The sequence below is a fragment of the Lutra lutra genome, chromosome 6 (genome assembly GCF_902655055.1).
Source record: "Lutra lutra chromosome 6, mLutLut1.2, whole genome shotgun sequence".
Taxonomy (NCBI): Eukaryota; Metazoa; Chordata; class Mammalia; order Carnivora; family Mustelidae; genus Lutra; species Lutra lutra.
This window is the reverse complement of record NC_062283.1, coordinates 3,341,850-3,368,283: the sequence shown is the minus strand read 5'-3', so window position 1 is coordinate 3,368,283 and position 26,434 is coordinate 3,341,850. Positions and strand designations below refer to the sequence as shown.

General features: G+C 46.4%; 1 protein-coding gene across 1 annotated transcript in view; it reads left to right on the top strand.

Annotated features, from left to right (window-relative positions):
• Positions 1–24,444, top strand: part of SCGN (secretagogin, EF-hand calcium binding protein) — a 38,147-nt gene extending 13,703 nt beyond the window's left edge. The window contains exons 7-11 of the mRNA XM_047734206.1: positions 9,108–9,163; positions 14,470–14,515; positions 14,767–14,826; positions 16,320–16,388; positions 23,881–24,444. Coding sequence (XP_047590162.1) covers positions 9,108–9,163; positions 14,470–14,515; positions 14,767–14,826; positions 16,320–16,388; positions 23,881–24,009 — 360 coding nt within the window. The 3' untranslated portion in view covers positions 24,010–24,444. The remainder of the gene's footprint in view (positions 1–9,107; positions 9,164–14,469; positions 14,516–14,766; positions 14,827–16,319; positions 16,389–23,880) is intronic.
• Positions 24,445–26,434: the final 1,990 nt, after the last annotated feature.

The window sequence follows — 26,434 nt, the reverse complement described above, 5'->3', positions numbered from 1 at the left end:
AGAGTAAGTGCCCCAGTGAGCATGTGTGGACCAAGTGAATGCAAGAGGAAATGTCAATTCTCCAAAATGGGCTAACATTGAGCCTCGTTAGCCCCTCTCTGAGGTTGGGGCTGCATGTACTGGAGATGGAAAGCAATTCACCTGTCCTTGGGGAGACCAGGGAAGTACAGTCAACATTGGGTTACTAGGCACCGGGCCAATGAGCTCAATCCTACCGGAAATCACATGGAAACGGGTAAACATGGACAATCAGAAACCTAGACAACTAGGACCAAACACATGGAAGCCACTTAGAGAGCTGAGAGTCAGCTGGGCAGGAAAGGTGTGTCCCTGTTCTGCCACGTCTTAGCTATGACCTTGGGAGATTGTCAAGTCTCTCCTTTTACTTACTTCATCCATAAAATGGGGGTTTAATAGGACTGAATTACTGTGAGGGCAATGGTAGTACTGGGCAGGTGTCTGGGTCATGAGACGTGTTAACTCTCATTTTCGGGCTTACTATGGTCCTTGTTGTCGTTACTTTACTTGTCCCTTGTGGCATTCACATGCTGAATGACCGAGATTATTTCGGTGTCAAAACTCCCTGGGAAATGGTGGTTTGGGAGCAGCTGTTTCTGGCAGCCCCCTCCTCACCTTCCGTTCCGGCTCGTTCCCCGCGCATCCCCCCCGCCATGCATCAGCAGCCTGGCTCCTCTGCCTTCCATCTCCTCTGAGCCCCCTCCCGGCCCCAGACGCGTGCTCCTTTCCAATCTAACTCTGTAGGTGGTTTCTCAGTCAATAAGAAGGAGATGGCTGGTGAAGGCTTGACTGCTTGTAGGACTGTTACATCTATCACATGAGGCATTCTTGACCAGATTGATGTTACTCAAATTCCTGGAGCACAGTCAGGAACATGCACCACCGGGAAGAGGTCGTGAATTCCCATAAAATGGGTGCCACTTAAGTGATGTTTCCAAATAGGGTGTTATTTCTGTGACTTCTCCGCAGGGTTGGCATTGTTCATGCTATATATCTTATCCTGAAGCCTTAGAAAGGGTAAGTGACAGTCACCACCTTGTTGAATTCTTTTTTTTTTTTTAAGATTTTATTTGTTTACTTGAGAGACAGAGAGAGAGAACAAGTTGGGGAGAGGGACAGAGGCAGGAGAGGGAGAAGCAGACTTCCTGCTGAGCAGGGAGCCTGACCTGGGGGCTCGATCCCAGGTCTTTGGGATCGTGACCTAAACCAAAGGCAGACGTGCTTAACTGACCGAGCCACCCTGGCGCCCCACCATGTCGAATTCTCAAATGCACTTCCCAGATCAGGTAACTGGGAGAAGTTAAGTTACTGGACCAGAGACCCCAGTTAAACTGGAAGCCAAGCCCCCTTGGTTTTCAGCCCGGCCCCTCCTGCCACTCACTCTGCACTTAGTCTAAGTCCCCAAACGCTGCCCCAGTCACAGGCGCCTGCCCTGGGTGGGAGGAAGGTTCTCTTACCCGTGAAGACTTGTAAATGACCCAGAAAGAAGCTAAGCCCATTCCAGGGACAGAAGCCAGCCCCAGGCCAGGATCACCATGAAGGACATAATCTGGTGTCTTGCTCTGTTGATCTGTTTTGAGAACAGGCAGCGGGGTGCTTGAGATCCCAAGTACATACATAGTCAGCACTGCAGGGTGACGTGGGAAGTCCCCTCAAAGCAGGAAGCAGTTTCCCAGTACAGGGAGATCTCTGGGTTTCTTCCCACCCGATTTCCAGTGAAACCCACCAGCAGAATAAGGACTATGAAAGGAGCGATGTCACTGTAACTGCCTGGGACAGAGAAAGACAAGCAGATCCTCTTTCCAGCTGAGCACTTTTCCAGGCTTAGGTTCACACCGCATCAGCACTGACTGTTGTTACCTGATTTGATTCACTTACAAAGCATGCGCCGCACAATGCAATACTCTCACTCAGGATCTCCAGCACGTCTAGTATTTGTTTGGTTACCTTTGATTCTGAGGGCCTTCCCTCAGGCTCCAAGTGTAACGCTAAACCGCCTCTTTTTTTTTTTTTTTTTAAAGATGTATATATTTATTTGTTTGACAGGGAGAGAGAGAGAGAGAGCACAAGCAGGGTGAGGGGAAGAGGAGGAAAAGAGAAGCTGACTTCTTGCTGAGCAAGGAGCCCCATGCGGGACTTGATCCCAAGACCCTGGGATCATGACCAAACTGAAGGCAGATGCTTAACCGACTGAGCCATCCATGTGCCCCTTTTTCTCACTTCTTAACTGGCTCAACTATTTTTTCCCTCTCTTTCTTCTCCTGGTTCTTGCCTGTCCTTCAAGATTCGGTTAGACATCACCTTGCCTTAGAAAACCTTCCAGAACCTTCTTCTGTAGTCGACAAAGTGCCTCTCTTCTGTGCACCCAGACTTCCTTGTACCTATCACTGAGTTCCCCTCACAGTCATCTGTTCGACCCTTCCCACAACTACTGACTATCTGCTATGCTCCAGGCACCCCTTTGGTGGCCGGGGACCCAGCAGTGAGCAAAACAGACAAAGGGGAGACTGACAATAACCAGAAACATAATAAATAATAAATTAGATTGCATGACAGAGGGTAACAAGTATTACGGAAAAATGAAAACGTAGAGCAGAGCGAAGGCTAGTCACGCCAGCAAAGCAGCGAGGACAAGGGCCTGGGGAGGAGAGAAGGCTGCAGAAGGACCGCGAGTGCAGCAGGCATGGAGCCCCTGGGACAGCAGTGCGCGTGGGATCTTCAAGGACTGGAAGACTGCAGCGGGGCTGGGGCGGAGTGAGCGTGGGTGAGAAAACAGAGGCCAGACCCTGTGGGGCTTCTTAGGATTCAGCAGGATTCCTGACGAATCAGCTGGGGTCAAGGACAACGCTGACACATTACTTGTTTACGGATCTTGTTCTTTACCAGCTGGTGACTCTTCCCACGCAAGGACAGCACCGCATCTCCTCGCATCTCTGCGTTCCCTGCCCTCCCTCGGGGCCAGGCACACATAGGCTACTTAATGCCAACTGTCAGAACTGAATTTGTATGCTAACTAATAGCCAGCTAAGATAAGAAGCCACGATGACAAAAGCAAAGTTTGCCCTTGGGACCTCCCACCTCCCTTGCCTGTGTTCCTTGAGCCCTTCCACCCCCAAGACGGCTCCCGCTCCCCCTTGGGGTGCCTCATAAGTCATGGATTGCACAGGTCCAAGCACCCTCAAACTGTGCTTGGTGCTCTGAAATTCTTTTTTTGCCTCTTTTTAAACCAAACCCTCCAGGCAGAGCCAGAAGGAGTGCTTGGAAGTGCCGAGCTTGATCCTTTATGGCTCCCACTGGGGTCCTTCACCCCGGACTGGGTCCCCACCAGGCAGGGTCTGAGCGGTGCTGAGCCCAGGAGCAGACCTAGACAGGGTGGCTGGAGCCCCACACTGATGACCAGAGGGACGAGGGGCAGGAAACCAGGTACCAGGAGTGGGGATGAGAGCCAGAGGATGTGGAAGAGGCAGAACAGAGCAAATATGAAGAGACAGTCCCAGCAGGACAGGCCTGTGACATGTCTCTGTGGATTCAGAATCCATATCACTATGTTCCTGAAGTTGAGTCAGACATGCTTTAGTAGGCTAAGGAGTAGGTTCTCAAAGTTACCCAGCATATCTTCCCGCACCCAAACCCTCACTCCCTTCATGCTTTTTTCTTCCAGGTCCGACTACGATCTAGTAAACTAGTTCAAAGATGTAAGTTCATTCATTCAACAAATATTTAGGGAGAACTCACCAAGGCAGATATGGTCCCTGACCGTATGGATTCTTCCAGTTAGGGACAATTTGGTAAAGGAGGGAAAAAGCAAAAATTCACTCTGGTCGCTCCTGTTCATCCCCACTGTGCCGGTCATTGTCATAGACCATCCACCGACAAGTTGAGTTCAGTTTTGCCTTTGGTCCCTAAATACAGCGATCTCATCTTGAGATCCAGTTTGCCTGGCTTTTCAAAAATCAGGCAGATCACAAGGAAGCCTCTGCAAAGGCAGGACGAGAGAAGGTAGGTAGATGGACAGAGTCCAAGTTGCGTTGTTTCAAGATGCCTTCTCCCCTGAGGACACGTGATGTTTTCACGGCAACACAGCTAGCCTTTATTCCAGTCCTGAGTACTTGACTCGTAATCATTGTGCAAAGCACTTTTCAAACATTGCATTTGATTCTCTCAACAACCTCATAAAAATAAGGGGTTTTTTAGCCCTCATTCTATAAATGAAAGAAACTGAGAATTGCAGACTTTCACGGGTCAAATGTAATAAGGATGGAGCGGAAATGCATACCCAAATCTATCTCCAAAGCTTGCCTTTTCCACCACAATACTCATGTCTGAGAGCTGAAATACTGAGTCATTAGAAAGAAAACTTCCAAACGGGAAGAGTAAAGCTCTGCTGAGAGATCAAGAAGTGATGATGATCCCCGGAAGAGAGTGAAGAGCCAGGCGAGGACAGGCCGCATTGGGGACGTCGTATTCTCGTGATGTTTTTCAAGAGGAGATGATACCGGAGCTCAAGCTCTCAAGCCGCACCAGAATTTATTACCTAAGAAAGTGGATTGTTCATGAATCATCCTAAGAACTGACATCTTACTCAACACAAAATAGGAAACATGGAAGACAACAGGGAAGGAGAAAGGATTCTACAACATCACCTGGGGAGGAGAAGGACCTGGGAAGAAAAGATAACTTTTTGCCTGTAGAGAGCCCCCCGGGGGGCATCTCATTCAAACAGCCCATCAGAAGGGACAGGAAGGGGTGTCAAGGAGACATTGGGCTGCTTACAAAGACAACACTCAGCAGGAAAGAATCCGCACATCACCCCTCAGCCTGGCAACCCTAGTCGCCCAGAGCACTTCTCTTTGAAGCCTTTAGGTTTCAATCTTGAAAAACCCCAGGCTGGCAGCTCTATCCATGGAGATGGCCTGGGCTGAAGAAGATCTGGCAACGTACAATTTTTTTTTTTTAAAGATTTTATTTATTTATTTGTCAGAGAGAGAGAGGGAGAGAGAGCGAGCACAGGCAGACAGAATGGCAGGCAGAGGCAGAGGGAGAAGCAGGTTCCCTGACGAGCAAGGAGCCCGATGTGGGACTCGATCCCAGGATTCTGGGATCTTGACCTGAGCCAAAGGCAGCTGCTTAACAACTGAGCCACCCAGGCGTCCCGGCAACGTACAATTTTTGATGGCTCTCAGATCAGATCTGGAAGCCTAGAATCCTGTGAAGTAGCTGAGGGGGATCCCAGTGGTCTCACCCAGCTTTAGAGTATCTGCGTTGAGAACCATCCATGGACCAAGACTGTCCTGTTATTCTTTGTCTATTTCATTCTCAAAACCTGTGGTTCTTCTGCTTCTGTGGCTGCCCATAAGCACTCATTTTGTTCTGAATTGTCGTGTGGGGATAGGCTAGCGACCAATCAAATCCAAGTGGCCCCTCACAGGTTCTTTATGCCTTGAGGTGATCAGCGAGTGTTGAGGAATCCAGCCAATATGGGAGTTTCCACCCTGAGACCTAGTCTAACCAGAAGATGAGATGACTTTATTTTTTATTTTTTAAAGATTTTATTTATTTATTCGACAGAGAGATCACAAGTAGGCAGAGAGGCAGGCAGAGAGAGAGAGGAGGAAGCAGGCTCCCTGTTGAGCAGAGAGCCCGATGTGGGGCTCGATCCCAGGACTCTGAGACCATGACCTGAGCTGAAGGCAGCGGCTTAACCCACTGAGCCACCCAGGTGCCCCGATGAGATGACTTTAATGAGATTATGGCCGACCTATTTCAGTTGACTTCCTTAAATTCAGAGGCGGCTTATACATACTTTTCCAGAGAACATATTTGGGACCTGGACTATAGTTTGTTTGTTTTTTAAAGACTTTTTACATTTCCCTAGCGACCTGTGGGTGAATGAACTTTCAGAAACTCAATATTCTCCAAAGAGATTTTAGAACCTTAGTCTAACTAAGTGATACACCAAGTGTGAAATCTGCTGCTGCTTTAATTGTTTTTTTTGAGCAATGGGCACAGTGAGGTCAACACTGCATTACAGATCTGGTTCAAAGGTTTGGCATCAAATGCTTTATTTAAGAAATGTAGCCTGCTAAATAAATTCAAATAGACCCAGAGGACTGGCACATTTGAAAGTGGTCTGCAGCCTGAACAATGAACGAGTCACAGCAGAGCACCCGGTCCTAAGCACAAAGTTGAGGTCTGCAGACCTGACCTTCTCCTAACTCCTGATTAATGTTTTGGACAAGGAAGGAAACAGCCTATGAACAAAATCCAATTATGACATCTAATTGAGAGTACCTGGGAGTGGGGTGGGGGGAGGATTAGCTGTCCGAATAGAATATTATCAGGTAGTATTGAACTTTTAAAAATGTGAGCTAATGCATGTGGGGAGATGTTAAGTTCACACACCTAATTAGAGCATGGAACTTGAACTCTTATAAATGTGCAAATTAAAATCTGAGACCATGGCAGACAGAGAGACATGTGAGGTTAAGCTTGTCCTATCCTCTCCACTGGTCACAGTCCTTGGCATTCAGGCCTGGATGGAAGTTGCTGGCTTGAGGCTTTCTTCCATAGACGGAGACACTCAACTCTTGGATCCAGGCTGATGGGAAACATGCCTGGGATCCATGTCGAGAGCTCTTCCCTCCTGTGCTGGTGACCTCACCGGCCTCATGACTTGAAATACCAGCTAATGGTGATGACCCTCAATTCACAGCTCTGACTCTGGCCACTTCACTGAACTTCTTAAGTGAACTGTGTAGCCCATTTTCTGATGGGCAGAAGCATGATTTACCACATTGGTGCTCAGTTCTTCCTCATGCCAATTTTGAGCAAAGGGCATTTTCCCCTTTGAGTAATCTGCACAGCAGTAGAGATGGGCCTACATCTTTCGAGATGAGTTACTACTTGCTTAAAGCTCAAGATCATCTAGCTCTCTATTAAAATAGGACCTTTTATAATGATGGTGTCATGGGAAATAACTCATGGTTCAGTCTCCCGCAAAGCGTGCTGCTCTCAGATTTTTACTGGATACAGAATTTATGTCTAAGGGGCATGACTGGATGTGTAATATATCCAAGTGTATAAAAATAGAACCTGCATTTTAATGGATTCTGTAATACATATTTTTGATGCTAAAGTTTTGGGGAATGGACTTTCAAATTCATTTCAAATATTAAAAAGAAATGATTTAGGGAGGAAGGATGGATGGATATGTTTTTTTAATGCAAAAAACTGTTAGATATGATCTCAGTTTTTCTCATTCCCTCTTTTCCCTGTACAACCTCTTCCTACAAATATGTTTAGAGATACTCTGCTGCACTGAAATGTTGTGAAGTCACAAAATTCATTCACAGTATGATTCAAATATTTCATGAAATGTCTCTCCTCCATCTTGCCTAAACTAACCTAGTCTTCCTGATTTTAACTTTTAATATTATCTTGTTCAAAGCCTTCTCTGATCTAATAATTTAAATAGTCTCTTTAAATAACGCTAAGTCTTTCTCAAAGGAGGAGCCTGGCCTCTTATATTTCTCAGTCATCTTCATCCAACCCAGATTCTTCTGCAAAAATGGCATCAAGGAGGGGCACCTGGGTGGCCCAGTCAGTTAAGTGTCTGCCTTCAACTCAGGTTATGATCCCAGGGTCCTGGGATCAAGCCCTGAGAAGGGCTCCCCATTCAGTGGGGAGTCTTCTTCTTCCTCTCCCTCTGCCCCTCTACCCCTTGCCCCACCTCTTGTGCACTCTCTCTCAAATAAATAAAATCTTTAAAAAAAAATGGCATCAAGGAGAGAAAAGTGGCTTTGGGTCCTAATGGTGGAGGTGGGAAGCTGAGGTCTCTGGGCACAAAGGTCTGACTTGTCTGGTCTACAGGCTGGTGCCTCTTGGCCACTCAGTGGCTGCCTTGCTGGTATTCACACCTGAAGTCTGCGGTGAGCTCATAACCCATGCTCCTAGCTTTGGCTAGCCCACTGGGAAGTATAGGCTAATCCAGCAGCCATCCTTTACGTTTTGCTAGATGCAGGCCACGAATTCTCTGCCACATCTCCAGCAGAGTCCACATGTTCTTGCCATACAACAGACTAGTAAATTGGGAGGCAAGTTGCTGGGGGAAGGAAAGCAACTTTATTTAGAAAGCCAGCAGACCAAGGAGATAGCAGATTGTGGTCCCCAAGAGCATCTTTCTTCAGCATGAAATGTGAGCTTCTTTTATTTTAGGAGGAGGCTGGAATCAAGAGGTGACTGATGTCTGTAGACATTCAGGAGCCCACAGGGTCCAGGGAAGGTTATGAAACTTTTCTGTCCTTGGTTACTTCATCTTTGTGTGCAGGAATCCAGTCATGGCATCCTTGTAAACCTTAAACATAGCATTGTTCTTTCTACACGTACTTCCTTTTCTTTTTGGGTGAAGTGGGTGTTGGGAAAAGAGTGGTTTTTGCATGTCTCAGCTGCAGCACACCTATTCGCAGGGCTCCACAGATGTCTGTCAGCCCTAGGTCGCAGCAGCAAGGGAAAGAGGCGACACAGAATCAGACATGCTAAGTGTCTCCCTATGATGCATTCTCTTTGCAGCCTATGGCTCAGGGGTCTACCCCCTGCCCTCTGTTCTGGCATAACCTCATCCCATCACAGCCAGACACATGGCTCTCAACCCAGCACCCAAACCCTTGGGTGCTCAGAGTGTCTTGTGGGGGGGGGGGGGGCGTGGGGCTGAGCCACAGCAAGTCCTTCCTCAGCTGCTGCCCCCCTCCCTCAGGAATCTCCTTTCCAGCAGACTGAGCTCAGACACCCACCCACTGGAGCCTCCTGTTTCTTCCTGTTTCTTCCTGTCCCTCTCTTCCTTCCTACAATCCTTGTAGCCTAGAGACGTAGGCTTTCCCCTCTGCCCCATCCTCCTCAACTACTTTGGCCTTCAACGGAAAAGCGATATTTCTCCTGTGCTCTGTAGGGAGCATTCTGTGACACGAGCCAGCCTCAGGCAGTTTAGACAACTGTGGAATCAGAAGGGCAAAACAGCAAAGTGCTCCGGTAGCTTTCAGAGTGAATTCCTGCTACAAGTACTTCTTACAATCATGTCCTCTTCTGCATTCCAGATGAAGATCTTTGACAAAAATAAGGATGGCCGGTTGGATCTGAATGACTTGGCAAGGTGAGTAGCCTGGGAACAGTGTTGCAGACTTAGACACACCATCGTGGGGGTTCCATGGTACACACACTTCTCTTTGAAAGGCAGATGTCAGGTCTTGCCTGGAACCCTGAAGAATGGGCTCATCTGGCCAAATGAACAGCAGTTGTTTTCAGTCTTCTGGGGGTGACAGATCCCTTTGTAAAGATAATAAAAGTCCCCCCACCAAAGGCACAATACACAAAGTTTTCATAAAATTTTATAGGTAGGTCATGGGCCAGCCCTGCCTTCAAAGTCCAGACGTTCCTGGTCTCACATAAGGACCCCATGAAAACATAAGTCTGGAATCCCATTCACTACTCTGGGAAAGCAGAGTGGTAAGTTCAGGACCGAGGACGACTGAACCAGACTCCAGCCGTGCTGTCTGGTTTTTTGGTGTTGGTGTAGCCTCCTTGGGCACCCAGCCAGAGTGTAGGAGAAGGGTGACAGCAGAAGTAGCCCAGTACCTGCAAAAGGGCTGTCTGTAAGGCCAGGGTTGTGACACGATGGGCATGTCAGCATGTCATCTCAAGGCTAGCTGACCCTGAGATGACCTGTGGTGGTCCATAGAAAGGGAAAAAAAAATCACTGGATCCAGAATACATGGGTAAAACCAGATGGAGCAGTTATGATCCCAGGTGCCTGAGGATGGGGCAGATGGAGTCACAGCACAGACAGTGACAGAGGGTGGCAGTTACAGGCTGCAGGGCACAAGGAGGTTTGGCTGGGAGACGGGGAGTCCATGGACTGGGGGTGATATTCAGTGATGGAATATCTTGGCTAGGTCATAAGCAGATATTAACTTGGCAATGGTTAACTTGGCAATGTCATAAGCAGATATTAACTTGAGTTCAAAATCACAAAGCCCATACCAGCTACCTCCTCTCTTGATAGCAACATCTGTGAGTTCTTGCAGGGGATCTACGAATGGGGACACACGAGGAAGAACCTCTCCTGAGTGGTGACCAGGACATTGACCCCAACACTTTACTGGGTCTTCTATTCTGAGCCTCATCCTCCATGACTCTTTCTCCAGGATGCTCATCCCAAATTTGGCCACTTTGCTGGAGAAGAGGCATGGAGAGACCAGCCAGACCAGAGGGGGATAAGAGTGTTTCTCCCAAAGGTTGAGGACGGAGGGATCTCCACCTTGTAGCCTTGGAGATTTGTCCCCTGGGTCCCATTCACTTCTCATTCTTTTGGCCAACTGAAGCAAAAGTTCCTGTCAAATAGAGGTCAGTCTAGCTAATCTGAGAGCTGTGTAAGCACCAGTCCTAATAGGAATACCCAAAAGCCTAAAAGATTCACTCAAAACATGGCATCTGGATGAAAACAAGAACATTTGATTTCATTGCTCCCCTCATCAAAAGCACACACCACCTGAATGACTCAAGGCACTTCTCAGAGGTAGTAAGTCGAGGAGCCTCGAGCGCCCTCTGGAGGCCGGAGTGTGCCACTACCGGAAGCTGCTCTCTACCCTGTCATCAGTGATGCTTTTACTTCTGAAATGAAATCCAAAGATAATACACTCTACCTGTGCACATAATGCTAAAACAGTTAGTATAGTGCACAAACTAGAACACATAAAGGGGAAATAAAGGAAAACAATTAATAATAAAATAAAGTGTATTTCAGTGTCTAGGTGGCCGGACAGACCCACAGGGAAGACATACCTGAGGGGAGGCTGCTTACATCTTGGTGCAGAATTACCACGAATATGTCAGTTCACCGGCTGATTGATAGAAAAATGGCCTTTTGGCAACTCACATGTCAGGAACTCACTTGCTGTTGATACAATTTTATAAAAAATAAATAAGTCCTGATTGAGTTCTGAATGAAACAAAGCACAGTCATCCCTCAATTTACGTGACTCAGATTATAGGGATAATGGACACAATTAGTAAATTATGTATACCTTGAGAAAAATACCCGGGATTTTTATGTAAATAGGAATTCAGTTCTTGGTTCAAGTAGAAATTTAAGCAGGATTTGTGTGCACGTGAGAGCTCCCTGCACATTCCAGTTTCAGGTGAGATATGGGATGATTCCCACAGAACTTTCCATGCAATGCACAACATCTAGCATCCCGGGTCCTCATCTATAAAGGTCATGTCCCTTCTGTCAGTCATCCCCTCTGTCACTGTGGTTACCAAAAGGACCCCTGCAGCTAGCCAAACACCCCCCCGCTGGGGTCCTACTATTCATGCCCTAATCTCTTGAATAGCTTCTCTGCCGGTGGAGTGTTGTGTATAGAGAAGGATTCAAAGAGCAGATGTGAACTGCAGGAAGAATTGACTTCATATGGAACAGAGATGCAAAGTGACGAGAGTTACCACATTCTTTTGAAACCAATATGATACGGAATTTGACAGTGACAATGGGGTAGGCAGAATAAAGGTGTCCATGTCCAAATTCCTGGAACCACTGAACATTTTATGTTACATGGCAAGGATCCATGCAGGTTGCAGAGAGCAATGAAGTCACTCACTGACAGACCTTCCAGAGATTAGTCTGGATTATCCAGGTCAGCCCAAAGGTAATAACAAGGGTCCTCTAAATGGGGAAGAAGGAAGCAGAGGGTCGGGTTTTGAAGGCTTTGAGGTGGAGAAAGGGGCCATGAGCCCAAGAATGCAGGCAGCTTCTAGAAGCTGGAAAAGACAAGGAAAGGGACTCTCCCCTGGAGCCTCCAGAAGGAGGCAGTCCTGTGACACCTCGATTTTAGCCTGAAGAAATCTGCCTCCGACTCTGATTTCCAGTATTGTAAGATGCTGATTTGCACTGCTGAAGCCACCATGTTGGGATCATTTGTCATAGCAATAGGGAAATAAATGAATGACTTAAAGGCCTTAAAACATTTATACACAGACTCTCCTCTTCTGTTCCCACCTCTAGAACGGAGCCTTCTTACTCCACATTCGAGCTCCCCTCAGGCACTTGTCCTCTCACTGGCGACATACTTTAGGCTGCTTGGTGCCAACCAGGAGATAAGGACAGGATTCCTCATAGAGTTCCAGGATAGTCTACCCTTTACCTGGATCAGATTCTCTTTACCAGGGGCATCCAGAAGAGCAAAATGTTCCAAAATCATTGTGTGATATTTTTCTGCCTTTCTCTATATTGTGAATGCATGATTATGAATGCAACATAAATCCAACGTTTTAGTCTTTGGAAACTGACTGTAGTCTAGTAAATACAACTGTAATTAAGCAGAAAGTACAGAAATACTTTTGTTTTCCAAAACAAAAGTATTTTTGTTTTATTATTTTTCCCATATTTTTTTAAATTGAGTATCATTTTGCCTTATAACATTTACTATAAAGTGTACAATTCGGTATACTTTAGTCTATTCATGAGGCTGTGCAACCGTCACCACTGCCCATTTCTAGAACATTTTTATTGTGCCAGAAAAATACTCCACCCAGCAGGGATTACTCTCTCCTCCCCTCACCTACCAACCCCTGATAACCACTAATCTATTTTCTGTTTCCACGGATCTGTTTTTCTAGGTATTTCACATATATGAAATCATATAATACATGACCTTTCATGTCTGGCTGAGGTTCTTTATTTCTTCATGTGGACTAAAGCAACTGTCTCATGTTCTTTTCATTTCAGTGCGAAGAATCCCTTTAGTATTTCTCACGGATCACGTGTATTGTTGTTGATAACTGTTGTCTTTTTGCTTAATGACCTTTTGGAACTCATCCTATAAAATCTTGATCTTTGTCATATGTGGACACTGAAGTCTCTGCTTGGTTGCTGAATGGTTAGTTAATGACTGGGCAGAGATTTCTTGTCTGTCTCCCAATGTTTGTGTGGGGCCCCGTGTATGGGTTGGGCCCATCTTTCATATGCAACCAGGAAGTTTACAATTCTGCTTAGCCTTAACTTCCTGCTTGTACAGAGCCCAAGGAAAAGCTGCTGGTGAGACCTTAGGGTCTCCTGAGGTCTTTTCTGTGCACACACGCAGTCCTGGGCATGGACGTAGTCTTATGCATGTCTACAGCTTTCTAGATTCTCAGAAATGTGTTGGAGCTTAGATAAGCCCCAGTGGACATCTCATTCCCCCAGATTTTCCTTTTAATCTTTTTACTTAGCCTGCTGTTTACCCAAACTCTTTTCTTTTCTTTAAAGATTTTATTTATTTGACAGAGAGACAGAGTGTGGAGGGGGGGCGAGGGGCAGAGGGAGAGGGAGAAGCAGACTCCCCACTGAGCAGGGAGCCAGAGGTGGGACTTGATCCCAGGACCCTGAGATCATGACCTAACCTGAAGTCAGACACTTCACCAACAGAGCCACCCAGGTACCCATTTGCCCCAAATTTTATTTTCCATTGTCACCTGTGATCTTAAATAACTGCTTTTCATTGTTTTTGACAAATGCTCCCAGGTAAAATGCTTTCCCACTAGCTGACATCAAAATCAGGTCAAATAAGTGCACCCTGCAAGTGGGGTCGCTCAGAGAACATCAGGAAAGTCAAATAATGGCAGTTCTCTGGCAGTTAGGTTTTGAAAGGGCTCCAGCTCTGCTCTCCTCACCACAGAGCAGCTGCTAGAATGCTCATTTTCCCTGGGGCTATGGGCTCTTCATTTTCAAAGACACAATAGAGCTGAGGAGGGTAGAAGGATGAAGCAAGTTAAGATGCCACCACATCCACTGTTCTTACCAAGATTTAGTCATGTTTTTGGAAATAAACACTCCCCAGATTTCTGTAAGACTTGAATTTCTAGAATTCTGAAGAAGTTATTTTGACTTTTTTTTTTTTTTTTTTTTTTGGACAGCTTTCTCATTGCTGTTATGGAGGAGAGAGTTTTCATAAGCCTTTCCTCTGCCATTTTCCACCAAAACAACTTTTTTTTTTTAAAGATTTTATTTGTTTATTTGACAGAAAGCATAAGTAGGCAGAGAGATAGGCAGAGGGAGAAAGGGGAGCAGGCTCCCTGCTGAGCAGAGAACCCAATGTGCGGCTTAATCCCAGGACCCCGGGATCATGACCTGAGCTGAAGGCAGACAGATACTTAACCGACTGAACCACCCAAGCTCCCCCACCAAGATGACTTTTTAAAAGTCTCTCTGTGGTGACTGCTAATCCCTATGAAAAGTCTCTCCCAATTGATTTTTTAATTTGTTCTATAATATAGAAATTTCCTGTTTTTCAAGCGCTCACCCTATTCTGTAGAAAGATCTGGAAATTGCCTGCCCTTTCCTCATGCAAGAGTTACAGATCTGCTAGACTCTGAGAGCTGACAGATCATCACATAAATTACTTTCTTTTCTTCTTTTCCATTTAGGATTTTGGCTCTTCAGGAAAACTTCCTTCTCCAATTTAAAATGGATGTAAGTAGTGACATTCCTCTAAGTGGGTTTGTGTCATTCCTGTCTCTCTATAAATTCGAGAGGGAGGGAAGAAAGGAAGACATCTGTTTGTCTTGTGTAATTTATCTGGAGACCAACAAGGCTTAACTGTTAGAATCAAGGGATTAAGGGTCATTGGCTCAAAGTTTATAAAAGTCGTTTATGACCCTGGAAAAACGGTACAACTGAAGGGTCCCGATGCTGGACTCACATCCTGTTTTCTCTGCACACAGGCTTGTTCCACTGAAGAAAGAAAGAGGGACTTTGAGAAAATCTTTGCCCACTATGATGTTGTAAGTGTGTCCTTTTGGGTTGTGCTGACTACTTTTAGGGAGCAAGCTAGTTTAGTCCCTATGTGGGGTCATCCTACCCACAGACCCTAAACTGATATGATGAACCCCAATCCCACATGTCCGCTGCTATGTCTTACCCTCGGCTTCTCCACGTAAACCAAAAACTACATTAAAATGGACAAAGGAGTATTCATGGTTGAGAAGAGAATAAAATCTCATTTTGTTTTTGTTTTTTTTCTCTTTGCCTCCACACTGGGGGAGAACTTTTCTCCTTCTTGATCTCCATCTAGAAAAGTATGCTTGAAAACAAAAGCAAACGAAATCAAGTTACAGACCACATCCAAACCAAAGAAACAGAGCCAAAGTGAGCTCTGGTCAGCATAAAAACCACTTCTCTTATAGGATTGATTATGTGGTTCTTCTTCAGACAGGAGAAAAGAATAATTCTAAAGCACAAAGTATGGCAAGGAGGTTGCATTTCTCGAGGACAAGGTAGGGTAATGCAAGTAGGAAGAAAAATGAGAAAGTTAGGAAGAGTCAGAAGAGATGCCATCCTGAAACCCACCAGACTGGGCATGTGAGTGTGTCATACTCTGAGCAGAAACAAGCATCAGCCTGGGAGACGCGGCTCGGCAAAGTGATTACATGTCTAGCCTCTGTGCCCCGTCATCTGCACATGAATCACGCCTCGTTAGCCACGGGACTTTGGGCAGGTTCCTTAACCTCCCTGGGCCTCATTTCCCTTACCTGTTAAGTTAGGGTGATGAGGCTAATAATAATAATACCTACCACATGGGACTGGGGTGAGAATTCAGGGATTTCATGTTTGTAAAGCTCTTAGAAGGTGTTGGCAGGTAGCGTTTGGTAAATATACTACTTAAAAAAAATAGATTTTTTAAAATGATATGTTAAAGGTTCAAGGTGAAGAAAACTCAAAAAGATGGATGGATGCGTTGTCATGACTGGAACTTTAGAGATGAAACTGAAATATTTTAATATGTATTGTATTTTATAGACATTCTTATAAAATGAGCAGGAAAAAAGTAAGCGTTTTGTGTATGGACCAAATAATAATTCTAATACACTCAGTCACTATACTCACTCCTGATTTAAAATTTTAATAATCATGAGGTCCTTGCTAAATCATAAAGCACAATTTTAAAAAGTGTCAGCCTCTATCCTTCTAAGGACCGACATGATGTGCAAATAACACTTGTCTGCTTGAAGCAGGATCCTTGGGAAGCAAATGAAGTCGGTGTGTATCATGTTAACACAATTTGCGGGAGCCAAGGAACTCCCATTTGCTTATATGGGGGTCGCTGTGTACAATTAATTATTTTCTTGTCTGTGGAACGTTCACATCCTACACAGAGAAACTAACTGGAATGTACTGTTCCCGAACCTGTTTGCAACCACAAAAGAACACTGATTTGCTCTTTAGCTTTCTGACTTCAGCAAATGGTGTCTGACGGAGTGGCTCTTGTCTCTTTCAGAGTAGAACAGGAGCTCTGGAAGGCCCGGAAGTGGATGGCTTTGTCAAGGACATGATGGAGCTGGTCCAGGTGATTTGAGGGGGTGTAGAGGTTATGCTCCTCATGGGTCGGGGATGCCGTTATGACCGATTCCACTGTTTACTTCTGAGCACCCGTGGGGCTGACGATTAATACCAGGGACCAAATCTAGGGACACGGTCTGTTTAACAACATTTGAACTTCTGTAAGAACCGACATGTCTCCCTTTCTCTCTTAAGACCATTTGTAGTTTCATGAAGCCCCCATAGCACCTTCTTGTTTCTACCATATAAAAGCCCTCTCTTTTACCAGAAGGGTGCAGTTCTGTTTATTTTTTGGTTACAGAAAGGCCTTTCTACTCCTGGACTTGGTTACTAGAATACCTAAAATTTTTAATTTAATTCATGAAATCAATCCCATATTTGGTATTCACCCCCTTCCCCGCACCACTATCAGGGGCTGCTTTAAGGCCTCACCTAAAATCTAGGCTACGTATTTTGTGTTAGGACACGTTGCTGCAATTCGAAGTGACAGGATTTAGTTATAATTCACATCACAAAGCTGTTTTAGGTAGTGTGGACTTTAAAACAAGCAATCTCCTTGGAGATCCTGGTGCACTCTAGTAACTGGCTGTGGGATCTGGCTAAGCAGACACTTTGCAACTCTTCCTTTCCTCTGGGACTGTCTAGCCGCTGAATTTAACACATTCAAATCCTTAGAGATTTTTTGAGGTTTACACAGGACACGATGATTCCGTCCTGGTTGGCCCAGATGGCAACAAATTAGAGTAGCAACTGTTAACTGGTTCCGGAATCCCAGACCTGTTTGAAAACCTGATTAAAACTGTGGAGTCTGGGGGGCACCTGGGTGGCTTTGTCGGTGAAGCATCCACTCCTGATTTTGGCTCCGGTCAAGATCTTGGCGTCGTGAAATCAAGCCCCCTGTTGGGCTCTGCACTGGGCATGACGCCTGCTTGTGATTCTCTCTCCCTCTCACCCTGCCCTGCTTGCTGGCGTGCTCGCGCTCTCTCTTTCCCTCACCACAACCACGAAACTATGGAGTTTTGCAGCAGAAATGCCCCCCTCCCCGCAGTTTACCAATGTTTGCATGAATGTGCAGCAAGCTCACGTCATGTGATTGAGTAGGCATGAATGAGGTTTTTCTTCTCATCCATCAGAGGTCAGGACCTCTGATCAGGATGACACTGGTGTGTTCTTTGCCTCCTCGCTTGCCTTGTTCCCCTCCCAGCTGGTCCCCCACCTCTTCTTTGTTCCCTTCCCGGGTGCTCCTGTCTGCAACTCCCCGGGCATTTGCGCAACCACAGAACAGTGGATGGTCTGAGTGTGATAGTGCCTTTCGCACTGATTGCCAAGATAAGTCCCACTGTATTTACTATCTATTTAATGCCAGAACGATTTCTGTAATGGAAACTGAGCAGTTATCTATGGGACATTAAAATCACATGGCAGTAGGCTTGGCCAAATTGCAGTTTTTTTTTTTTTTTTTTAAGATTTTATTTATTTGACAGAGAGAGAGAGATCACAAGTAGGAAGAAAGGCAGGAAGAGAGAGAGAGGGAGAAGCAGGCTTCCCGCTGAGCAGAGAGCCCGATGCGGGGCTCGATCCCAGAACCCTGAGATCATGACCTGAGCCGAAGGCAGAGGCTTAACCCACTGAGCCACCCAGGTGCCCCCCAAATTGCAGTTTTAATTTGCCTTTGACAGAGAGCGTGGAATGGTGGGGGGGACCTGCCTCTCAGAGCAGCTTTGTGGAGCCCCGGCTGCTGACTGCTCAAGTCCGCAGCCGGGGGGCTGCACAGCCCTCCAGACCCTTTCAGCTGTCACTGAGCTTGGCAATGGCTTCCACAAGTTACTGGAAGATATTGAAGGTCTGAAAACCTAAACCAGCCATAGAGCAGAGAAGATGTTTTCCCAGAGAAAATGAAAGAGCAGGGGAAATTTCTAGGCCACCCAAAAACATGTGATTTGCCTCACTCTTTGATAGATTCATATCACCTCCATGGGAAGCCAGGGGACGCCCATCACTCTTGTCCTTGCCCCCCTTATTTGGGTGGGCCTTCTGGTATGACAAAAAGGTATCTCTCAATGTAAGTACCAGCCAGGCGAAGAGAGCTGGTTTCCAAGGACTTAGTGAGGCCAGCGTCAGTAGTAGAAAAGGAGGTAATGAGGGCTGGTTTGTTGAGCTAAAAAGTATTACAAAGCAGTTAATTATTAATGTTCTCCTCCGAAGCCAGATCATTGAGGTGCAAACCTCTATTGGAGCTTTCCCAGTCTTTGGGGTTGCTTAAAAAACTATTCACCATACAACTTGAAGGATGTTGTCAAGGGAAAATCTTTTGAGTAAATCTGACATTTCTTAGGTTCATACACTAGAGTTCTCTCCTGCGACTTTTAAATTTTCATTACATTAGAAAGGATCATGCGACAAGTCGACAAACCAATATCTGGAATTTTTTAAGATTTTACTTATTTATTTATTTGAGAGCGAGAGCACACGAGCATGGAGAGGGGCAGAAGAAGAGGGAGAAGCAATTTCCCACTGAGCAGGGAGCCTGACATGGGGCTCAATCCCAGGACCCTGGGATCATGACCTGAGCCAAAGGCAGGTGCTTAACCAACTGAGCCACCCAGGCGCCCCTGATAATTACTTTTAAAGCAATTATTCCCCATCCCATGCTTTTAAAGCAAATTCTAGGGGCGCCTGGTTGGCTCAGTGGGTTAAGCCTCTGCCTTCGGTTCAGGTCATGATCCCAGAGTCCTGGGATCGAGCCCCACGTTGGGCTCCCTGCTCGGTGGGAAGCTGCTTCTCCCTCTCTCACTCCCCCTGCTTGTGTTCCCTTTCTCGCTATGTCTCTCTCTGTCAAATAAACAAATCTTAAAAAAATAAAAAGTAAGAAAAAAAAAATAAAAGCAATTATCAGAGCGTGTCATGAGGTCAGCAGGGAGGTGGCAGAGTTTCTCAGGAGAGAGTCCTGGTCAGGATCCCTGATGTTTGCAATAATGACCCTGAAATAAATGGACTTTATGGCCTTTCTTTCCTGTACAACTATGTATGATACATATGTTGAATCTGTATTAACAAAATTATCTGGTTATCAGAACATCCCTTTCCCTGATCTCTGGAATATGGCCGCCAAGGCTGTCCTCTGTCAGTATGATGAGATCAGACAAAGTAATTTCTGCACAAGGTTTATAAAAAGTCCATAGGCCCCTTGGCACAGCACAAAAATCAACATGAGAATCTACAGCTCAAAGAAGAAAGCAGAAAGGCAAGACAGTTGAGACACCCAGCACCCCCTCACCAAGGGTAGAAGTGTGGGTGGCAATGTGGGAAGCCAGACAGATGGGATGCCAGAGATGCCCAGGGTGTCTGCCTGGAGGGGATGAGAGTTCCAGTCTCCAGGCTCCCCTAAATTCATTCTTTTCCCTGCTAGACTCCCCTTCTGCTTTTCTCTGTTGGCAAGGAAATGATTAGCAACAGGGGACAATACTTAACCTAAAGGATTGAATCCAATATATGTCCCTCCAAAGAGCTGCTACCCCTTAGCAGGTGTTTCTTTTCATTTTTTAAATTATAAAAATGATACATACAGGCGCCTGGGTGGCTCAGTGGGTTAAGCCGCTGCCTTCGGCTCAGGTCATGATCTCAGGGTCCTGGGATCGAGTCCCACATCGGGCTCTCTGCTCAGCAGGGAGCCTGCTTCCCTTCCTCTCTCTCTGCCTGCCTCTCTGCCTGCTTGTGATCTCGTCTGTCAAATAAATAAATAAAATCTTTAAAAAAAATTAAAAAAAATGATACATACATTGTGGAGAAACTTGAAAGTAGAGAAAAGAAAAGACAGAAGAGTACTCTCTAACCTCAAGTAGACCTCATAACGGACTTCGTATCTGGCTATATTCTGCATAATGTATATTCTGCTCCACTGACAAGCATTTCCCAGTCGCCGTCATTGTGTTGGTGTCTGTAAAGATTTTACCTGTGGTTAGATATCCCTTACATCCCTTATAGTCCTCTTTTGCTAGTAATTTTTAAAAAATTATTAATTTTTTTGGAAAAAAAATTTTTAAGTATTGTCTACATCCAGGGTGGGACTCCTTCTTTTGCTGGTAATTGAAATTGTTTACCAGGTTTGTGACTCCAAGTAACACTCAGTGAGTGTTTTTTTATGTAAGTGTCTGGGTTTTAGGCCTGATCCCAGGAGTGGAATCGAGGGATTTGCACACTTTCACGTTGCTCACACCTGCTGTCCCATTTTAGAAAGAGCAATGCTGGCTTCTTCCTTTCCATCTTTGACATCCTTTCTTCTGGTCCCACCTGCCCTCCCCACACCACCCGGAAAGACAGTGACATCATTTAGACCCACGCTTGCCCGTCAAGGAAGAACACAGGCAGAGGGATGTTAGTGACGTTGTGTGCTGCCGTCCCTTGGGGGACAGATAGCTTTTAAGAAAAGACAACAGGTGGTAAGGGGAAGGCAGTGTAACCCCAAACAAGGAGTGCTAGGGTGGGGGACTCCGTGATGTGTCTCCTGAGCTCACGTTACTATGCATTCCCCGGGGTATGCCTCTCTCTGCTGGACTTCCCACAGTCTGATCGGGTCCTTCCATCTGCCTAGCAAGATGATCCTAAAAGAACACTAAGAGAGTGCCCCCTCTTTCTTGGAAAACATGCAATGGTGGGTGATCGTTAGAAGAACTGGCCCAGGCTTGCTGGCCACAACCTGGCTGAAGTCGTAGACAATAATGGTTTAGCCTCTACACATCATCACCTTGGGGTTTTCAGACACCCGTATGGTCAATAAATAGCCAAGTGCAGCCAAGAACGTATTATGAGTCTGCACGGCTACAGAGTGAGTTTCTGGCTAAATGTTCAGATCAGGAGAGTTATCCTAGTGGTTTATAATAAAGAGCACTTGCCTTGGTCAAAGCTAGAATTCCGTCCCACTAGGGGTGAGAAGGTGGCCCACGCAGGGCCTTGGGGACTTGTTGCTGACTCTATCATGGAGATTTGGGGAGTGCTGGTAAGGACGTATTTGGGGATGGGGTCTGGATATTCACTTCCACTGTTTTAGGAGAGATGAAATGTACAGGAAAGGGAGGGCACATGACAAAAACGTGAAGACTGCATTTGGAGACGGTCACTCATTAATTCCATGGATGTAATTGAGCACTTACCACAGGCAAGCATGAGAAGACAGATCCAGACCCAAAGGTTCCCCTAGTCCCAGGATTCAAGTGTTGGGGGAGGGGAGAGTTAAGCATTTTTCAGCCAACTACCCCGGATCCACCCTCGCACTCTCCCATGAGATGGATAAGAAACAAAAAATGCATTTTGCACGGCCGGTTATGATACAGTGCTCTGTTAAAGAGATGTGCTCTGGGGCCTGCCTGCCTGAGTTTGTATCTGGTTCTGACATGGGCCAGCTGTGTGACAGTGGGAAAGTTAATTAACCTCTCTGTGCTTTAGTTTTCTCATCTGTCAGTTAAAAGCTGATAGTAGATACAACCTCATCAGGTTGTTGTGAAAGTAGAATTAATTTGTGTAGAACCCTTAGGTCTTGAACCTGTGTGCACTTACACTGGTGACTTGCTGTTAAAACTGAGGCCCCCCAGTGATCTCAGGTGATTTCTCTTCCATGATCCAAACATTGTTGAACAGCAGTATTTAGGTCTCCCGACTCCTAGTGAGTTGTCAAACATTAAAAGCATAACTCAAAAGGTCAGTTATGCTCAAAAGCATAACTCAAAAGAAACTTCCCTTACATACCTCATTACATACATTCATACCCTCCCCTAACACACACTCACAACATAATTCCTTTTACAGAAAACAAATTAAAAAACAAAACAAAACAAAAAAGGCTTAGACTATCTTAAATGAAGTAAATTCACTGGCAAAGTAATTCGTGCTACTGTGTAAATAACTACCACGAGTATTTCCTAAGCGTGGGAATTTGCTAAGAGGATCCTGGGCAGAGAGCCGCTAACTGGGCAAAGGCTGTGTCAGGAGTGGTTGAAGAGTTGATAACCAAAGGGCCCCACTTTGCAACCGTCCAAGAAATGAGCTCCCAGTATGGAGCCATGGAGTGTTCCTTGCTGCCTTCAGGACTCCTAAGCCATTTCCTGGACCACAGCTATAACTGCCAGTCACTGATGCACAAGGAAGTATCCTGGGTGAGCCCCAGTGAGGAGGACATAGTGATTGTATGTGACATCTCAGTCTTTTGGTCCAATCACTGACGGACCCTCCATTGGGGAGTGCTATCGGCCCCAGATTCACGTCCGGATGTCCCCTGCCCCACGTCGGGGGTTACTGTCACTCTGCCATCTGGCTCCCAGTTCGTGCCACTCTCTGCCCTCCATTCTTCCCTCCATGGAAACCTGGGATCAGGGATAGACTTGGTGTCACTCATCTATCCTGGAGGACAGTGCTAATTAGCTTGTCTTAATTGGGCCGTCTTGATGAAGAATGAAAGTTTATGTTTCTTTCTCAAGGTGTTTGGAGATTTCTTTGACAGCGAGGCAACCCTGGGGTGGGCTGGGTGATGGGGAGAGCTTCCCTGCCTCCTCTGCTTGCCAGTGAGACCCGCCCAGTAATCAGGGGACTTGGGATCTGATGGGCCGGCTCTCCCCTCTTCACTGACATGGGCTTTTTCTCTCAGACCCCGAGCCTTCACACCACTGGTCAGGCCGCGCTGCCTCTCCAGCAGGACGGTGTGAACCGGGGGAACAAGTACTTACTTCATTGGAGGCAGAAGACTCAGGATCAGAAATGCTGTTGCAATTTCCTAGCTTGGCAGGACCGTTCAGCTCTGAGCATGCCCTAATCTGTAAGCCTGGGTTACCCCAAGGTTATCATGAGCATTAAATGAAATAGCCTGTGGAGAACCACTCAGTTCGCACACTGCTCACTTCTGCGGGCCTTTGGAGTTCAAAATTATTTTCCCAAATGATGCGTATCACGGTTCCTTCTCAGACCCTAAAATATCCCTTGGGATCAATCTGACGGTCTACAGCTCAGGGACATACTCTTCTGGTTCAATTTTCATTCATTATAACCTTTTATAAAATTAGAGGCACATGGGATGCTTGGGTGGCTCAGTCGGTTAAGCATCTGCCTTCAGCTCAGGTCATGATCCCAGAGTTCTGGGATCAAGTCCCGTTTTGGGCTCCCTGCTCAGTGGGGAGTCTGCTTCTCCCTCTCCCTCTGCTCATGCTCTCTCTCACATAAATAAAACATTTTTTAAAAAATTAAAAAAAATAAAATAAAATTAGAGGCACAAAAACCTCCCACGGGGAGAGACTAGAACAGGTCTTCTCTCATCCATGTCCCCATCCTCTGCTCCGAGGCACAGTATCTTCATCACGACGAGGAGATGGACTCGGGGCAGGCCTGTCTCCATGGAGCCCCTCGGCAACCACGGGTCTGCTAAGTGTAGTGAGTGTGGGGCTGGGGTGGCATGAAAGCCCGGCGCCCCCTCTGGCTGGCCCCCCTGACGCGTCTGTTCTCTTTGCTGTCCGCAGCCCAGCATCAGCGGAGTGGACCTTGATAAGTTCCGGGAGATTCTTTTGCGCCACTGCGATGTGAACAAGGATGGAAAAATTCAGAAGTCTGAGCTGGCTTTGTGTCTCGGGCTGAAAATCAACCCCTAACCCCCAGAACGCTTTGCCTTTTGCTCTTAGGGTGTCTCTGTGCTCCTGCTGCTAAACTTCTGTCGGTGCTTTGCTGTGGGGACGCCTGGGCAGACTTTCTGACGAACCGCGTGGTATTCTTGGGCAGGGCCGAGGGCCTTCCTGCTGAGGCCGTGGTGTTCTCCCGCCTGGCCTAAAGCCCCCCACCAAGTAGTACCCCCCATGTTATCCACTCCCCACCCCCCGCCGCCCCCAGAATCAGCTAGCTCGCTGCGTCTGCTCTGCCTATCCTCCCTCGGTCATCAGGCAGGCAGGGAGCTGTGTCCATCTGTCTGTGCTCCCTCATGGGCTTTCTGCCCAGTTCTGTGTCTGTGGCAGTCCTGTGACCTCTACACATTGATTTTGTCATGGAAATAAACCTGTGGCTGGAAACAAAGACGCACTGGTCCCTGTTTTTGTGTTATGATCTTTGCAGTGCTCTACCAGATGGTTCTGTGACTTAGGGTGGGCGTGGTGAGAAGGACAGAGACCGGCAGGATCCGAATGGAATCCACCCCCGCTTCCTTCCGTAGTTCACAGATGCCCTGGTCGGCGACTTTGTATGAAAGCAGGAGTTGCCAATAATCACTTCTTACTCATTGCACGGAGACCAGAACATTCGACCTGGGCCAGGTTTTGCTCTTAAGTGCTTTGTAATCTCAATGGCCATGAAGGTAGGAATAGAGGTGAAAATCTGGAAAAAATGCTTCCCAGGTTATCCTCATGTCTGTTCCCCACTCTGTTCCTTCCCCCTCCTCCAGTGTCCTCTAGTGAACCTTTGACCTCCAAGTCTCATTTGACCTCCTCAAGTGTCTGGGCCCCTCTGCAGGTTGTAGGCTCCCCTTGGACCTCTGCTTCCTTCACCCTGGGGCTCTGGTACAGTCCCCACATTGGGTCTCACTGTGGGACCCACCGCAGTCCCATTTCTCCAAGTCTTGGCTCACTCAATCTAGGGCCACTCTTGATGGGAGGCTGAAGAGAGCCCAGGCGGCAGCAAGGGGCCAGAGCAGCCCCCTTCTCACCGTGCAGCTGCTGGGCGAACCACGCACATGCGCACTCTTCAAGGAACAAACTTTGCTTTTCAGAGTTAAGATCGTCCAAACCCACAAGAGGGGAGGAAGAATTCGTATCTCCAGGATTTCACATTATTCTGTAGAACCTCGGCTCCTCTTCTAAATAAATCTCCTGAGTTTTTACATTTTAACCATAACAGAAGTCCTTTATTTTAATGCAGTTGGACCTGCTTTACATTTATTTATTGCAAGGCAGCTTCTGTTTGGTTTGAAAAATCCAGTTTTTGGGGTCACAAATGCATTCTCTTCTGCTATCATTTTTTTAAAAGCTCTAAAAATTTTTTACATATAACTATTTTGGTTATGTATAGATACAAAATATACATGTAAATTTTGGTTAGGTACATAAAAAATTTTCCATTTTTACCATTTTAAGTGTATCATTCCATGGTATTAATTACATCCACAATCTTAAGGAGCCATCAACACTATCTATGTACAAAACCCACTCATCGCTGCAAATGAAACCTCTGAACCCATAAGAACATAACTCTCCGTCCCCTCTACCCCCAGCCTCCGGTAACCTCTCATCTACTTTCTGTCTCTATGAATTTGCCTCTTCTAAGTATTCAGAACCTGAATCATATAATGTCTGTCCCTCTGTGTCTGGTTTATCCCACCTAGCATGTTTTCAGGATTCACCTGTGTCATAGCATGTATCAGGACCTCAACTGTCCTTAGAGATGAAGAATATTCTTTCTGTGGATATGCCACATGGCGCTTACCTGCACCTCTGCTGATGGACACTTGCTTTGTTTCTGCCTTTTGCTTACTGAGAGTAGCAGCGCAATAAGCCCTGCCGTGCCAGTATCTCAGTCCCTGTTTTCAGTTCTCTCATGTCTATACCCAGGACTGGAACAGCTGGGTCGCATGCTAAGTCTATGTTTATCTGCCTGAGGAACTGCCAAACTGGTTTCCACACGGCAGCACCATTTTACATTCCTACCAGCCATGCATAAGGGTCCAATTTTAACCTTCTGCATCTAACTAGAGCCCTTTCTGGAACTGACCAAAGTAGAAACTGGATCCAAAGTTGCCCCTTAATTCACGACTCCTTCAGCTACATGAAGCGACCATTTGAGCTTACTGTTTCAGTGAGGGCCAAAGAAATTCTTAGCCGAGGGTCCTCATCACCTCGGTGTCTATCTGAAGATGGCTGAGGTGGAGATAGGTATGGAGGAGATGTTTGATTCTTTTAGGAGTAATTTTTCCAGACCCACCGGGGGCAGCCACTTGATCTCCACACCAGCAAGTGTTTAGTTCTAGCCTGTGGCCAAGACTCTACCAGACGCTGCCAGGCGGGGGCACGTGGGTGGCTCGCTCCATTAACTATC